The sequence below is a fragment of the Diabrotica undecimpunctata genome, chromosome 8, assembly GCF_040954645.1.
Source record: "Diabrotica undecimpunctata isolate CICGRU chromosome 8, icDiaUnde3, whole genome shotgun sequence".
NCBI lineage: Eukaryota > Metazoa > Arthropoda > Insecta > Coleoptera > Chrysomelidae > Diabrotica > Diabrotica undecimpunctata.
Genome location: NC_092810.1, coordinates 889,105 through 906,742, shown reverse-complemented (window position 1 = coordinate 906,742; position 17,638 = coordinate 889,105). Strand labels below are relative to the sequence as shown.

The 17,638-nt window shown below is 32.7% G+C and overlaps 3 protein-coding genes across 4 annotated transcripts in view; 2 read left to right on the top strand and 1 right to left on the bottom strand.

Moving 5' to 3' along the window:
• The first annotated feature begins 6,647 nt into the window (after positions 1 to 6,647).
• On the top strand, positions 6,648 to 8,498 carry LOC140448680 (uncharacterized). Its single transcript, XM_072541787.1, has 4 exons — positions 6,648 to 7,082; positions 7,170 to 7,496; positions 7,642 to 7,943; positions 7,997 to 8,498. Exons 1-4 carry the CDS (start codon positions 6,674 to 6,676, stop codon positions 8,441 to 8,443), a joined length of 1,485 nt encoding a protein of 494 aa, XP_072397888.1. The 5' UTR covers positions 6,648 to 6,673; the 3' UTR covers positions 8,444 to 8,498.
• Positions 8,499 to 9,577: 1,079 nt separating this feature from the next.
• spn-B (X-ray repair cross complementing protein spindle B) lies at positions 9,578 to 11,164 on the top strand. 2 transcript variants are annotated; one of them, XM_072541311.1, is made up of 5 exons: positions 9,578 to 9,767; positions 9,812 to 9,963; positions 10,024 to 10,212; positions 10,273 to 10,619; positions 10,757 to 11,164. In XM_072541311.1, the coding sequence occupies exons 2-5, from the start codon at positions 9,888 to 9,890 to the stop codon at positions 10,949 to 10,951; spliced, it is 807 nt and encodes a 268-aa protein (XP_072397412.1). In that variant the 5' UTR covers positions 9,578 to 9,767; positions 9,812 to 9,887; the 3' UTR covers positions 10,952 to 11,164. The 2 variants fall into 2 exon arrangements, with proteins under 2 accessions (XP_072397412.1, XP_072397411.1); XM_072541310.1 differs by having other exon boundaries at positions 9,823 to 9,963; positions 10,757 to 11,163.
• A 1,127-nt stretch (positions 11,165 to 12,291) lies between these two features.
• Positions 12,292 to 17,638, bottom strand: part of c11.1 (maestro heat like repeat family protein c11.1) — a 46,996-nt gene continuing 41,649 nt past the window's right edge. The window contains exons 12-13 of the mRNA XM_072541783.1: positions 14,035 to 14,169; positions 12,292 to 13,946 (exon numbers count right to left, since the gene is read on the bottom strand). Of these exons, the coding sequence (XP_072397884.1) occupies positions 13,695 to 13,946; positions 14,035 to 14,169 (387 nt within the window). The 3' untranslated portion in view covers positions 12,292 to 13,694. The remainder of the gene's footprint in view (positions 13,947 to 14,034; positions 14,170 to 17,638) is intronic.

Here is a 17,638-nt window from a genome sequence, read left to right as displayed (position 1 = left end):
ATGGATGTTACTGGTACACAAGTTCCTACTTTTGTCTCTTTCTTGATGGTCACTGGATAGTCATTGACATTGATAAGTTTCACAGATATTTCTTTAGCCGAAATCACCAATTCCTTTCCAATTATGATTCCTCGGCCAACCTCGTCGTCATGGTTCCAAGGCTCCATCATAACAGGTGTTCCTTCGTCCACAATCCCTATAACCGCGCTACTATGATCGTTTCACTTCTCGCAGGCACGACTGTATCTTCTTTAACAGCTGCTTGCACAGTGTTGTTATCATGTGGATGAAGAAATACCTCCTCGTTACCAACTTTGATTACCTTATTCTTAAAATTCAATTGGAATCCCTGCATATTCATTACGTCCATTCCTAATATAACATCCTCTTCGATGTCAGCAACTATAACAGTATGGACAAACTTTTCTGCTCCAATTTCTAATTGTACCTGGATTTCTTCATTCTTCTTCTTCAAGTGCCGTCTCCATCAATGGAGGTTAGCGGTTATGGTGGCAAACGTTTGTCTATCTTCAGCTGTTCTTAAGAGTTCCTCAAATCCAAGTCCTGTCCAGTTTCTGATATTACGTAACCAGGACAATTTTTTTCTTCCAATTCCAAATTTCTTCATTAATGTTGGCATTTTAACCCGTAGCGGTCCGAAGTCGCAACCTCGTTGGTAACAGTTTCTTACGGCTGTTTATAGTTGTTGGGCGTATAATGGTTCTGGTCGCTCCGGTATCCACCAACAACGTATGCCTTTTACCATTTATTTCTCCATCTACATATACACTATCTTCACGACATTTCAAAGAAGCTATTAGTATGAGAGGGTCTTTGGAAAAGTTCCGGGTCGAAGCTGCCCCCCTAAGGCCGACCCGTTCTAGTTTTCCTGATGGTGAGTTTCTTAAGTTGCGTCGTACCTAGGGTGCTTACGTGTCCTATTTCGCCACAATTCCAGCATCTTATGGTCTTCGTTTTCTTGTATGTCATACTTTTCATCATATTAACGAGCTGGTCAAGTTTATCTTCATCTCCTTCCTCTTTTACAGTCCTAACTTTACTGTAACCGCCAGAGGCCTGCGTAGCTGAGTCGTATTCGAGGGCGGCGGATAAGACATCAACCAGCGTCTTGTGACGAGCTAATCGCAATGTTCTCTGCATTTCATGATCACGAAGACCATCAATAAACGTTTGAACGACCAATTTTTTCATCATGTCTTCGGGAGCTGTTGGATAAGCATATCGTACTAATCTGGCCATATCTACCTCATATTCTTGAAGAGCCTCATCTTTCTTGTGTCTTCGATTTTTAAGCTACGACTGATATACATGCTCCAAATGTTCGTGACCATATCGCATATTTAACCTCTTCTTAAGTTGTTCGAAATCATCTGTCTCCTCTACGGCTATTGTCTGAAGCACATCTAATTCGTCATAAGCACATTTGCTATTACCTTTACCTTTTTTGTCTCTGAATTTGGTCTGGTCGTTGTTTAATCTAGTCAAATCCGAGGCTTTACCATTGGTTCTAGCAGCGTTTTGTTCTTTTCCCACATCCTCATTTCTCACCCTTATTTTTTATCCGGGCTTGGAATCGGCTGCGAAGTCGCCGAGCTGCTCAATCCTTCCTGCGCCATCGCAGGAAGAGTTGAGTAATTTTCATGTTTGGGTAATATTATTGTTTGGAAAAATTTTATCTATCATTTACTCATTGTAAAATTTAAATTTAAGATTATAAAATTTATCCATAAATTATTGTGTTGTTAATGAATTAAAGAAACTATCGTAAAATCAGTTAATGGTGCGACTGCATAGATAAAATATGATAACAATGTTTTTACTCTTATCGATGTTGTGCAAGATACAATTATTCCTATCGATCAGTAACCTGATATACCAGATAATACCAGAATTTATCGTAAGATAATGTTTCTTGTGTCTATATGTTTAAAAAATCAATAAATCGATTTTTTTAAAGTCCTCAAGTAAAGAAGTGTGTTATCGTTATCATGTGTCATATGCGTGGATACCTTATGATACACTTAACATGTGATTGTGCATACTGCATTTTCTTCTTCTTTAAGTTTCAGCTTCTGTATTCAAATTATTCCCCCGAGTTCTTAAGCCAAGATATTCTTCCTCTTCCCACATTACGTTTTACTAGAATTTTGCCTTGCATAATAAGCTGCAATAATGAGTAGTTTTGCCCTCTCATCTCATGTCTTAAATACTGAAGTTTTTTTCTTTTGATAGTAAATATTATTTCAACTTAATTTCCTATTCTTCTAGTAACTTCTTCATTTGACATTATTTGGGTCCATGATATTCATAGGATTCTTCTGTAACACCAAAATTCAAAAGCGGTCATCTTATTCAGATGCACTTGTTTTAATGTCCATGCTTTCAAGCCGTAAATAAAAGAACACGTAACACCGAAACACCTTATATCCCGACAACAAAAAATATTTTAAAGTTAAACGAATGATCCACATGCTATTTGAATATTTGTCTTAATTTCTTTGGCTTGGTCTACATTTGATATTATACATGTTCCTAAGTATTTTTAGATATCCACACTCTCAATTACAGTATCTTCAACAAAGAATTGAAGGATTCTATTTTAATCACGCTGTCACGATGGATATAATATATAGGAGTTAAAAATTTTGTGTTTTATTATGTTTGGTTATCTGAAATTATTATGTTGAAGTGCTTGGTGACTTTATTGAAGTGGTTTAAGAGCTACTGCATACCTACAATTAAATAAAACAAGGTTCAATTTGTCTTCCTTATCAAATTAAAAATCTGCCCTCAGCGATACTCACAGACAGCTGGTAAATGGTATTCTAGAAAAAACCTTTAGTGATAACCCAGTCGCCGGCGCTCGTTCCGCAGTGATATTCGACGCCTAAATGTTTCGGTAGAAACCTAACACTAGATAACACTGAATCTTTTTTCTGGAATATCAGTTATCTCTTTGTGTAGCGTCTTTCATTTCCGAGAAAAATAGCAATTTCAGAAAGTTATGGAGTCTTCTAAATATCTGAATTTCTTTTTTTGTTTGTTGATTTTTCAGTTATGCTTTTACCCTATATCTTTGATATATCTTTTCTGGTGGCATTTTAACTAGATCTTTTATGTCGCAGTTTTTTATAATGTTAACACGGTTGCGTGTTGAAAAAGTATTGCGGGATTTGTCTGTTTTAGTAGATAAATGATATCTTTCAAGTAATACGAATTACATTGTTTTACTTAATAAATTAAACGCAAATTGACAGGTTTATAACCCTTTGTTGATTTTTCACTTGATTTTCTGAAAACATAATTATTGAATTTTTGTTGAAAATTTTAATTTTGACTTAATAGTTTTACATCTAGGTATCAAGTTTTTTTAATTCCGCCTACATAATCATTGAGTAGATTTACTATTTCAATGATCTTGTTGCCGGTTCCAAGCCCGGATAAAGGAGGATGGTTCTTGGCTCAGATAGAACTTTATCCAAGGTAAAAAAACCTTGTCTTTTTATAAAAAAGATATCCTGTTTTCGGTGCAGACTATTTATGACTTATTTTAAAAATGTGCCAGTGAGCTATCAACGATGCTGTTAAAACATTTCATCGTGAAGCAGTTGCTCAAAAAGTTTGACGAAGATTCTAGTGAATTAAAAAGGTCAAAAACGATCTAATCGAGAATGGAGATGACCCAACATAAAAATAAATAGAGAAACATCTCGTAAAATCGATGAAACTTCTAATTAAACCGATGAGATTAGAAATGTTTAGAAAGGGTAAACATTTGTCATTTTGCACTCGAGGTTCTTTGATGATATTATTGAGGTAGTTTGTTTTTGGTACTATCTGATCCTGAATTGTAAATAGGAAACCCTCTGTATTAGAGCAGATAATATTGTTGATCTAGGTATTATTGGCTGAGTTCATCTATACTTATCACAGCTTTTGTTTTACTGCGATTTGAGGAATATCCGGCTGTGTTCAAACAAGGAGATTCTACTAAGAGGGAAGACAGTTACAACTTACAGTTCGGATTGCTTCTTTTGGCTAGCACTGTATATGATCAGTAAGCGAATTTGTTTTGTGTTATACAGCCATTATTATCGTACTAGAGATATCCATAGAGATATTAAAGTGAATATCGCGTTTTTATCGCGGTAATTTAAGATTTAATTCTTATGACTGGGAATTTATGTATGAAAGAAAATGAATTGAATTGATAGCGGATTATTAGTACCATTATATTCTGACAATGAAGGAAGCAGAGCATGTTTTTTTTATTCTGAAAGAAAAATAATGTTTATACTAATAGTGAAAAAAATGGACAGCAATTTGTCGATTTCTGATAGAAAGATGTTAATTATACATTAATAGCGAAAGAAGCAATGGAAATATTTGTTTAAAGTTAAAGAAACTATTAATATCTTCTTATGAACTTATGAACAAGGGTTGATAATAAAATAAATAGGTCAATTATCAGTTATTAGCGAATTTTCAGTACAATTATCCGTATTTTTTATCTGGTGCATATATTGAAAATGTACTTGTATAATACTTATAATTATAAATATAATAGACTAGGCGGGATCTGTAGAAATTCAGACCATAATGGACATTTTCCATAGGAAGCTATTTTTTGCTGGAATCCCTTCAGGATGTGCCCAATATCGATAATCACGATATGCGCCAGTCGCAAACCCTGTGCTAAATTTTTATTTAACAAAATCTGAAAACCATTGAAAATTTCTCATTTTTTTGCTCCTATTTTCGTTTATAATTCGGAAAATATTGATCCTAGAGAAAAAATTATAACAAATTAAAAGTTTCGTTATTCAATTTTAAACAATATTTCGTTAGCTAGAAATTGAAAATTTAATGTTTATTGTTGAAAAAATAGTAATCATTGGAAAAAAAGTACAAAAAAATGAAGTTAATCCTTTAAATGTTTTGGACTTTCTAAACTTGACTTACAAGCTCCATATTCCGCCTAGTAAAACTTTTTAATATGTTTAAAACGTGTGCTAAATTATGTTAAGATCGGTCGGATAGGTTTTGCATAATAATTTTGCAATCCTGCCTACTGGAAAAAAAATCGCAAATTTTCAAATTTATAGTAGGCCCTAAATAAGGCTCTGATAGTTGCAATTTTTTTTACATATAAAAGAAGGCTCAAACTTTCAAAAGCTTTTTGTAAAATTCAAATCGGTTCACTAGGAGAGCCTAGAATTTTTTTTAAAGTTTTAAACATTTTTTAGGCTTATAAACAAATTGAATAACTTTACGAACTTTAAACATATCAATTTCAAAATTTATACACTTAAAAAACATTAAAAGACGCTTCTTTAAAAAAAACGATACATTCGGCTTACTGGTTGCCAAGATATTGAAGGTCAAGGTCAGACCTGAAGATTTTTGTCCTTCCAAAAAAAGAAAAAGACTGTAAAAAAAATTATTGAAGATTGAGTCAAAATAAAGTTTATTTATGAAAAAAAAAATTTTTTTTCGTTCGCCTTTGTTTTAACAGTTTAAATTATTTATTAACAATTTATAAATACATATTTGTTTACTAAAAGTAACAATTTACTTCAATGTATAAATTGCAAGCTCAAAAAAAATGCATGAAGAAAAAATGCAATTACTTGTTTAACATACAATTGTTTATTGCAAATTTCCCAATTTTGCAATTAAAAATGGTATTTGAAAATATGATATTTGAAATCCTTGTCGTCCGAGACATCGACTCAAAAAAAAAAGAGCAAAATTGGTTAACAAGAAGCTGAGGTAATGCCGAATGTATCTTTTTTTTTTAAAGAAGCGTCTTTTAATGTTCTTTAAGTGTATAAATTTTGAAATTGATATGTTTAAAGCTCGTAAAGTTATTCAATTTGTTTATTAGCCTAAAAAATGCTTAAAACTTTAAAACATTTTCTAGGCTCTTCTAGTGAACTGATTTTAATTTTACAAAAAGCGTTTGAAAGTTTTAGCCTTCTTTTATGTGTAAAAAAATTTGCAACTATCCGAGGGCCTTATTTAGGGCCTACTATAAATTTGAAAATTTGCGATTTTTTTCCAGTAGGCTGGGTTGCAAAATTATTATGCAAAACCTATCCGGCCGATCTTAACAATATTTAGCACACGTTTTAAACATATTAAAAGGTTTTTCTAGGCGGAATATGGAGCTTGTAGGTCAAGTTTAGAAAGTCGAAAACATTTAAAGTATTAACTTCATTTTTTTGTACTTTTTTTCCAATTATTGCTATTTTTTCAACAAGAAACATTAAATTTTCAATTTCTAGCTAACGAAATATTGTGTAAAATTCAATAACGAAACTTTTAACTTGTTATAATTTTTTCTCTAGGATCAATATTTTCCGAATTATAAACGAAAATAGGAGCAAAAAAATGAGAAATTTTCAATTTTTTTCAGATTTTGTTAAATAAAAAATTTAGCACAGGGTTTGCGACTGGCGCATATCATGATTATCGATATTGGGCACATCCTGAAGTGATTCCAGCAAAAAACTAGCTTCCTATGGAAAATGTCGAATCCAAAACAGATCCCGCCTATACTATAATAGTATTGTAATATTGTCTTGCAAACACTGATCGTCCGAACGAGTAATACAATAATGTCAATGAAACTGACGAATACAACAGTTAAATGTTGACATTTGTCAAAAGTATGAACCGTTGCATCAAACTAATAATCCTAGTGCTACTCTGTACCGATGTAAATGCCCTATTTGGTGATTCTCTGAAGAAACTTCGCCAAAAAGCATCTGACATTTACAAAACCAAACACAGTGGCAAATTGCTGAACTTTTTAGGCCACGTGGCTTCAGAATATCCAGGCACCAACACTAAATACATCAAAATTAACGAAGATTTATGGGAAGAGTATTATAATTGTTTAAAAAGGCAGGAAGAACGACTTGGACAGTATTTTTCGATGTCGCCCGAAGCAGTTCTGGGTTTCGTAGGTGGGAATGTGAAATTGTCATGCAAAATTTGCATTAATCCACAGGAAAAAGATAATATAGAGTCGGTGGTGTGGGAATGGGCACCAATAGGTTAATATATTTTTGCAAATCTCTTTTGTTTAATGCACGTGCATATCAAGAACTCTAGATTCTTTTTTATTTACCACGTCTTTTTAGGTGGCAAACATCTAGAACCAGTTGAACTTCACGAAAATATTGTTTTATCCCCCGAAGAAAAAACTCTTCATCTCTATAATTTAGATAGCACACATTCGGGGCAGTATATGTGTACCTTAGGTGAAGCTGCCACAATTCCGTACTTTTTAACTGTCGCAAACTTAAACGAAAGCGACATCGATCAGGTCCATAGCCCTGAAGCACCTTTCGGACCTTATCCCAAGAAACCGCAATTTTTGGAAGAATATGGTTTGATACTTGACACTGAATGGAGCGATTGGTCGACTTGTAGTGCTTGTGGCAAGGTTGGAAAGAGACATAAGTTAGGTATGATTCCCAAAATATCTCTTCTTTTTTCAGGCAATACTTGTTTATGACCAAGGAGGTATATATACTTACTATAGATAAAATCCAGCACCGTTCTTAGGAGGAGTTTAAATACTTGTTCTGACTTTATTGGTCTAAATTCTAGGTTATTGTAGCATTTACTCCAAAAACAACAAACTATCAGTAGCTCAAATGCCCAACGTAACTGAAAACCTGAACAATACAAAGACAGAGAGTAGCGTAGAATCGATAGCTGTTGATTTGGAAGTTCTGAACGCTTTTCAATTAGGAATTCCTTGTAAATCCCACATTCTCCCCACTGCTATTAAAGAAATAAAAGCAGTAGAATCTCGAAAAAACGAAATCATGATAGGGTTTTGTAAAGTGGACTGTCCCACTAACGAACTGTTTATTGTCAAGGACAAACATGGAAATATTATTGAACAGGTGAGGTAACCGTCAGTGGCGTTTCTTCAACCTTAACTTTCTATGGTTTTTAGGCGAACAATTCCGCAGGAATTTACTCCATGCTGCAATCATTGCCTCCTCTAGAGCCACCGGTAGCCAGAAACATGTTGTATGGTGTTAAAGGAAAGACAATCGTCTTAACTTGTCCAGGAAGCATGAACACAGACGCTCCAATACACTGGCAAGTTGGCAACAAAAACTTGATTCCAGAGATCATTTCTGCAGAATCCAAAGGAAGAATATTCGTTACTATTACAGATAGGATATATATTAATGACGCTAGAATAGCAGATTCTAATATTTTCAGTTGCTGGCAAAGAGATGAATTAGCCGGTACCGTACGTTTAATTGTAGAAAAGAAAATAGAGTTCAATTTTAATCACACTATAATGTTGATAGGTGTTCTTGTTATTCTAGTAGTATTTCTACACATTTTTGTTAAGGCTATAATGGGTAGAAAGTACGCAAGAATTGAGTAAATATTTTTTAATTTACATATTGAATATATATATTATTCTTAAAACATTATTCCTGTATTCTGTATTATAGGCAACCAGATATACACCTAACCAAACTTTTAGTATATATTTTATTTTTATACAGTAAAGTGTTTATTTAACAATGCCGGGTGCTACGAATTTTTTAAATGGTATAACCAAAGAATATAGACGCTTATAGAAGAATTTTTCACTGTTATTTTTGAGCATAGCAAAAGATGTGACATAGATAAAGAAAAGTGGGACGAGTGGAACGCACGTGTTGCACGTGGTACCACTAAGGAGCGGTTTGCTTCTAAAATATGAAAGAGTGGGGCAATAAATGCAACTTTAGATATTTTTATATGTAGATGCCGCGTGGTCGTAGAATAGGATTAAATTTTTGCGTTTTATAAAATTGTTTAAAGAAAATAATATTATTTTAACTTTTAATAAATTAATCTTTTTAGAAAAATTATTATAATTCAAATTTTTAATTGAAATATGTACAAATCTTAAGTATAAATCAGTTTAAGACTATATTGTAATAATTTCACCAATATTCATTCATTGTGAAAATTATGTTTTAGATACTATTAGTTGTTATTTTAAAACAAGATTAAATAGTACCCATACAGCGTAAAAACTTTCACATATAGGTACTATTCATTAAAATGTAGGTACTGTTAAAGTTTATTTTGTTATTTCAAAAATAAATCAGGAATGCTTTTTGTTGTTATTGAAAAATTATGGATGAAATGGAAGTTTTGGCGAAATGGAAAATTTCATAATTTAGTAAAAAGTTTCATTGAATACTTTTTTTTTAAATTGAAATTTTTTAAAATTGTTTCGTTAATTTCTGGGCAGAAAAACAGTATAATAAAAAGTTATGTGACGGTTTTTCGTTGTGTTGGAACAAACCAATTTTTAATTCAAAGTTATACAATTAAAAAAATAAATACTTTGAATATTGTAAATATCATACATTTTTAAGTTTTAAAATTAAAAATTTAACAATTTAATATATTGAAAATAAAGATTTTATTGTGAAAAAACAAAAAAAAAGACAGTTTGCAAATCAATGGCATCGAAATTTGTTTAGGCGTAGATGCAGTTACCCGTTCGTACTCTTTTCCCACTTCCCCCTAACTACATATTTCATTATGAAATTTTCAAGATAGTTTTAAGCCGACGGCCACGGCACCACGCTGTGAGTTTATGCAGCCACCCTCTTAAACCGTAACCAAATCGCCCATTTGAACTGGTCTTCTATAAGCGTCTATCTTCTTTGGTATAACTGAAGAAGTCCAACAAAAACTTGGTGAAAGTAAGTGTCATGGTATAATATTTCCTTCTTTCAATCCAAGAAAGGCTTTTTGCAGATGACATCATTACCCCACAAGGATTTCTTGTCAGCGACATTGAAAATTTAACGAAAATAACTGGTATGAGTGCTGAAGAAATAAAAGATCTGAAAATTAAGGTTTCCCGAAGCATTCACAAGCCGACCAACATTCTTAAAGGTTGTTAATGTGTGGTATTTTTTTTTAGAAAATTTGGTTTTAATGTATTTTATATTGTAGCTATAGATTTGGTACCCTGGGATAGACTGTCCACAGGTTGCGACAGTATAGATCGTATTATAAGAGGGGGCATACCTCTCAGTGGAATTACAGAAATATATGGCTACAGTGGCGTTGGGAAAACACAATTATGTCTCCAGTTAGCACTTCAGGTACAGCTATCAGTTGAAGAAGGTGGTTTAAACAAAGGTTGCTATATTTTGTTTTTATTCAACTTTTCTAATGACTGACAGTTCATTGTACTTTTAGGAGCTGTTTATATTTGCACAGAAGATGTTTTTCCAACTAAACGGTTTCACCAGATGGCCCAATTCTTCAAGATTCGTCACAACTTACCTAACAATAACTTGGAAAGCAATGTATTTTTGAAACATGCTTCAGATATAACTGAGCTGAAGAACTGTATATCCCAAGACTTGCGAAACTTACTGAGAAGGGAAAGTATTGGTTTAATTGTTATAGATTCTATAGCAGGTCCCTTCAAAGGTGAAAATGAGAAGGAATTGCTACTAAGGAGTGGCGATTTGATATCTTTGGTGGAGCAACTATATGTTGTACAGGAAGAATACCCTGTTGCTGTTGTTTGTACTAATCAGGTAAGATTCATGAGGTACTGTCTATACCATTCATGTCTCAGCCGTACAGACTTTTTGATTAATGTCAGAATTGATTATGCCCAACAAAATTATAATTTACTAATACATTTTTAACACTACCATATTTTTATCTTTAGGTCACTGAAACCATTGATGGCACCTCAAATCCTTGTTTGGGAGTGGCTTGGAGCAACAGCATTAACTATCGATGCCAAATTTCAAGGTCTTTAAGAGTTTTAAGGGAGTTTAAAGTTATTTTCTCGCCAGATGTACAGGACGGAAAATGTTATTTCCATATAACAGAAGAGGGTCTAAAGAGTGAAGATACATAAATAAACCTAACAATATCTTAGACATTTTTAAATTAGTAATTTGATAACACAGTTCTCTGTTTGGAAGTAGCTTCGAAAACCTTCCTTTTTAGGTCGTAAGATTAAAAACCTGTTGAATCTAAAGTGATATTCTGGAGGGAAAATGATTCTTTATATTAAAACAAAGTTTGGAATGTAAAGATGAGAATTTTTGTTAATATAATTACATATTTCTATTTTTCATTGTGTATTTCTCTTGGAATCTACCTTTATGGTATTTATAGGTATCTATTCTCATTATCATACTGTAGTATTTATGTTACTAATTAAAAAAAAATATATAGGTTATTTAAAAGAAAGAACAAAAAATCATGCTATAAATTGTAAATTCTATGCTTTGTTAATTTTTTAACATTTTTCTGCTTCCCGAAAACTTCATTAGAAGGTGGAAGTTAATATTAGCAATACATTGATGTGATTCAGACAATGATTTGAAACCAGTAAAGCATTTGCTCTAAATATACCTATACAGCACTATTCTTTACAGAAAAATTCTTTAAGAACTTTATTTTTACATACTTTAACTAAAAAAATATTTCAATAAAAATGTTCTCGATAATTTAAAATAAGTCGAACAAACTAGTTCCGAGGCAATAGGTGAACCTGAATTTATATTGCTATTTATATTGAATGTAATGTCCCTAGAGATTTTAAACTAGGTGGTAAAATTCTTTTTCTCTTCTAGTTTTATACTCAATTTATAGGAAATAATTGACAGGAGTGTAAGATGCCCTTTAGTGCTGATATTCATAGAACTACAAATTGTTTAGGGAAGTAATTGACATACGTGTAAGACACCCTTTTAAACGTGTAAAATAGCCTTTAGCATTGTGAGCGTAGAACGAATATTCGATATGAGAAATAATTGACAGACGTGTAAAACCCCCTTTATAAACTACGTATAAGATGGAAACTACAGAACACCAATTTGTTCTGAGAAATATTTGACATGCGTGTAAGATGACCTCTAGTGTTTGTAATCACAGAACAATGATTTGTCAGAGGAATGCATGTAAGACACCTTAAGAGAGACTGCACCTTTAGACACAGAATAAATAACAATCAGAATGCACTCTCTCAGATGCCGCCTTTGAAGTTTGTCAGCACGAGATCGCTATATTTTAAACGGAAACATAGACACGATTGAGAAATTTGTGACAAGCTATGACAGAACTGTAATGGGAGCGGTGTAATATTGGTTGCATATGAGTTAGGTGCCAATACGTTAATCATAAACTTTTTAAGGCATTAAAAAAATAAAAGATAACAATATACATAAGTTTTATTTATAAAAAATATATGAAACAAAAACAATTGGTAGCCTATTCTTTATACAAATATTTATAACTCATTCCTATATAACAAAAATGAAATTTTATGAATTTAATTTACAGAATGTTGAAGAAAAAGTATACCTTTTTACAGAAACCATATTGTTTCAAATGAAAAATTAAATTACTACATTTTTTGCCGAAACTGAACATTTTTAAACGTTTTTCTAGACTAGAAAATATTTTAATTATATTTTATATTATTCATTTTTATTTAATAAGTATAATCATTAATTTGATCACCAAATTCGTTTATAAATACCGAACGAATGCTACAACCCTGTTAAAAACGACAAATCAAGAGATATTTGCAGAAAGAATTTAGACTTTCGACAAAATATCACTCGATAATCAACACATTCATTCGAAGCAAATTTATTTCTTCAGGATTTGTTAAAAGCGAAACCAACCATCTTAAGTGCGGAAATTCAAAGCTGTGATCAGTATTCCAGCGTTTTTGTATATATAGTACAAAAGAAGCTGTTTGTTCGTCTAAAAAACAATTAAATACTTGATAAGCTACTCATGAAAGATTTCTAAGCATGCTATAAATAAACCACAAGGCAAATATGTCGATAATACTAATTTTCTGAAGACTGAAGAAAACCAAAATTACTCAGTGAAAACAGCTTAATCTAAAAATGGCATGAGGTTATTTAAGAATATTCCACATAAAATAGGATATAGTACTCGGTTCTGGGTTTGATGATGACGAAAAACTGACCTTAAACTGATAACAGAAACAAACGATGTTGCTAGTAAAAAAAAAGGTACCTGTAAAGATGTAACAATGGTAAAATAACGACAAATGGCAAGTGAAACACTTTCAGGGGAGCCAACCAAAAACGTGACGTCATAACTAACACTACTCAATATGAAATTGTTTGCTTATAGACTTGAATATTAAAATTTGACAGTAAAAAACACAGCGAACATATATGACCTAATAAATTCCAGATGATGTTTATTGTTATTGCAAGTTATGGCCACAGATGACATGGCAAGTTTGTTTACATTATGTATAAAGGTGTTACAGTGTAGATATGGCTGTGAAACAATTTTGTTCAGAATATTAATGGCGAGAGTTAAATGCAAGCAAGCTATCCTTGTTTATTAACTTAAATATGATACTTTTTCGGCTAAAGTGTTACTATAGCATGTAAAAGTAAATTTGACCAGCTGAGAGCGTTTCTACAATTAATGTTTCGGCCTGGAAGTTTAGTCTGCTGTTGATTCAGTGAAGTTTGGATGAAAATAATAAAAAAAAAACTAAGAACCTAATAAAAAAAATAGTATGTTCCTTGTTTTTAATCACCAGGAGCATACTTCTTGTTCAGACATCATTTAACCCAAAACAGACGCTTAAACTGTTACTAATCGATGAATAAATAAGAAACGGCCTCTACAGCCTTAACCCGCACCTCCTCATCTTCGTCATCCATAAGTCTTAACAATCTATCACAGACCGTATCCAGCGATACTCTGGATCTATTCTCCGGGACTAATTGGGAGTACAAAAGCCCCGCTATAAGAGCGGCGTTCCCCTTGATCTCCTCCCATTGGCTCTTAAAGTACGATAGGCACGTCATTATCAGTAACGGGAACAGATCTTGCAAATCTTCAGTCTAAAAAAAATAGATTTCGACTATAAAATGGTGTTCACTGGAAAAATGATTTTATTATAGATAGAGGTTCATAAAAACCAGTACTTACCATTAATTTGATGACATCTCTAATGAAATCGGTGAAATGTAAGTTGGCTTCGTCTATTAGGTGCTCCTGTATCATAGAATTAACCTTGGAACTACCCACATATGGCCCTATTTTCCTTAACGTATATTTGCAAGCCTGAAGTACAAAAAAAAATCATCATAAAACAAGTCACAGTGATAATTTTAAGGTGTTTCTTTTTTATGTGGAAAATCGGTTAATAATCATTTTAAGTCATAGTCACTTCTAAATGAAAAGTTTTGTCCTACACTTTGTTTCAAGGTAAGAAAATAACATAGCGCTTATGGAGATCAGTGTTGCCAAAACTCTCAGGCACATGTTGCTATTAGATTGTCGATATATGTTTCATTCTAAGGCTGTTTCCTTGACTGCTGCTTTACGAGGTGATGCTGCAGATATCCTATCGATTCCTAAGGGTCAAGAAAAATGTTACAAGACCTTGTTTACTCGACTAGACAAATATTACGGAGATGCCCATCTACAACAAGTCTACAAGGCGCAACTAAGAAGTAGAATTCAACGAGCAAGTGAAAATTTGCAAGAGTTTGAAGCAGATGTTGCTCTTATAGTGTGGTTGGCTTATCCGGAGGTACCAGACAACATTTTGGAAGAAATTTCTGTAGATACCTTCGTCAATGTGTTAAAAGAAAGTGAATTAGAAAGCTTTACGACTAGCAAGACCGAAAGTTCTAGATGAAGCGCTCGCTATTGCCTTGGAACATGAAACAGCTAGTCAAACTTCACGGAGCCATCGAGTAAGAACCATTGAAGAAGGCGACTAACCAAACAATGAACGTCTGGAAGAAATGGTACGAAAAGTAACTTGACTCAAAAATCTTGAAAAATCCACAATTGTTTGACAAAATAAATCGTGCATAAGTATTTTTAAGAAACGGATAAAAGGATAAAAGCGCCGTGTTGTCGTTTTTATTGGAATATTAAAATAACAGTTGAATCTAAAGTTAAAAGGGAATTCCAAGTTTCTGACCTAAACGTTCACTTTATAATATGAAAAACCAACCTGTGATGTTTTAAAATCCTGAACAGTAGTTTTGGGTATGTTTAATTCTATAGAGATTTGCCGACTACTTATATGTGGATTCTGTTGAATTAAAGCAAGAACATTGATTGAATTATCTTCGGTCATACCTCTACTACGTCGTTTAAAACAAGGACGATGAAAACTACCAGTTCTCTTAATCTTCTTGCCTTTCTTTCAAATAGTTCTTTGCCATAATGTCTCCTGTCAGGATATCTTACAGAATATATACGTGAGGCAATAGCGGCATTTTGGTCACATTCGAAATAAACTCCAATCATATCATACAATTCTGGATTTGATATACTCATCACGAATTATTAGTACTGATAATTAATTACTAATATTACCAATATTAATATCTATTGAAAAAAGTGCAATCGTCAATTCGAATTATAATATTAATTATAACTTCTTAATAATGTTTTGACTGCTGTCAATAAATAAACAATATGAACTCCCCGTCAAATTCATTGTCGTAGCCTACTTGAAACGAAATAACAATGGTCAAAATAGGTATCAACATTAAGATTCTTCTGCTATAAAAAAATTTGAAAGGACCTACTGACTTATTTTTTAATTTAATTTATAATACAGGGTGAGTCAATACTATACTTACTTATGTTTATGCGTTTTTATTCATATCTCGAGTTCGACAAAAGCTATTAACATGCAGTTCCATTATAATTTACAATAAATAGGCGTTTCCATTAAACATTTTAGAGAAAAACAAATTTTAATTTTTTCTATTCGAAAGTACCCTCTATCTATGACAATTAAAACTAAATGCAATTATTTTATAGTAGATGTAAATTAATTCATCCACACTCTTTCTAATGACACTAATTTCGTTAAAATCGGTTAATCCAAACCAAAGTTATAGGTATTTATCCACAAATACTTTCCCACTCTCCCCCACCCTTTATTTGAAAAAATTTTAAAAAAGTACTTGAACAACTTTGTGCAGAATTTAGGCCCCTTTCTAGTTTACGTATTTAACACTTGGTATAATTGGGCATATTTCCCAAAAAACTGGTTTTTAAAGTTTTCTTCACAGGTTACGCCCCCCTAGCGGTTAACCCAGAAACTTAAGTTATTTCCAGCGATTTCTCGTGGCCATTTTTACTAAGGAATTTTTTCTCCTAGTTATAACATGAATAATTTCTGATATATAGCCGAGAGATCGGCTTATTGGACCACCCGGTACATACATTTTCTAATAACAGTAGCTATAAAGTACTTTCTAATAAAAACTATTATAATCAAGATAATTTTTATGTTCTATTGTAGTTTGTTTTACTGAAATGTGTGAAGTTTTAAGCCAGATGTACGATAGAGTGCAATCAGTAATGTGGTTAACAACACTAGTCGTGATTTTTTCAATAGAGGTTTGCAGAGGAGACACTAACACTACCACCAACTACTATGATCTTCACACTTATTGTAAAAGAATAGGTGAAACCATCAAGTGCACCGATATGATTCATATAATCAGTTGGTTTAACCTCCATCCATTGGGTTTTAGAAACGGTACAAATCTTGAAGTCATTGGTACCGATCCAAGAAGAAGAGCTTTTTTAAATCCAGATAGTTACAGAGGAATGAACAACTGGAAAAGGATTAGAATACTCGACACTTACTTGGAACATTTAGAACCTTGGTCATTTGAAAAAATGAATAATTTGGAATCGGTTCACTTGATTAATACTGGTCTTGATTACATATTGGGGTATATATTTTACGACTGTCCCAAATTACGAGAGGTGCTGTTGACTAGGAATCGTCTTATTGTGTTGAACTTCGCGGTAGTGTATTTATGTCCAATGTTTAAGTTATTAGATGTTGGAGATAACAAGATAAACTTTACCTCGGATGAGAGTTTTTTTTATGCAATAGGATCAATAGTACATATAAACTTTAACAATAATAGACTCTCCACCTCCTTTAAAAACGATAGGCAACATTACCCAGACCGTATTAGCAATTTGTGGTATTCACATAATAAATTTACAGAGCTTAGAGCAGATTGGTTCCGATTGAGAAAAAATTTAAGAATAGTCAACTTTGCATACAACGAGATAGCATATATAGAGAATAATACATTTAAGGACAACCCTAATTTGCATACTGTCATTCTATCTTACAACAAGTTGACAACTATTCCGATGTCGTTACTTCCAGCAAATTTTTATCCGAACTTGAAATATCTGGCTATAGATCACAACTGGATCATGGGATTAGATACTACCAAGAAGGGTCCCTTGAAACTTTTTACCAACTTAACGAAAATATCGTTGGCTGGAAATCCGTTTTACTGCAGTTGCCTTCAAGAAGTTCAGAATCAAATAAATCACTTAAGTCTACAAGAAGTGTGTAGCGAGAAAGAGACCCCGGAACACACAAGGGACCTTTGTATCATGGAAGCAGAAAATTACAATACACCATGTCATTTAATTCCAGCAAGTGAGAACGCCGAAAATCGGGAAAATTTCCTTAAAGAAAATACCGCACTTCCAGTATCCTTTGATTCGATGTACTGTGCTTTTG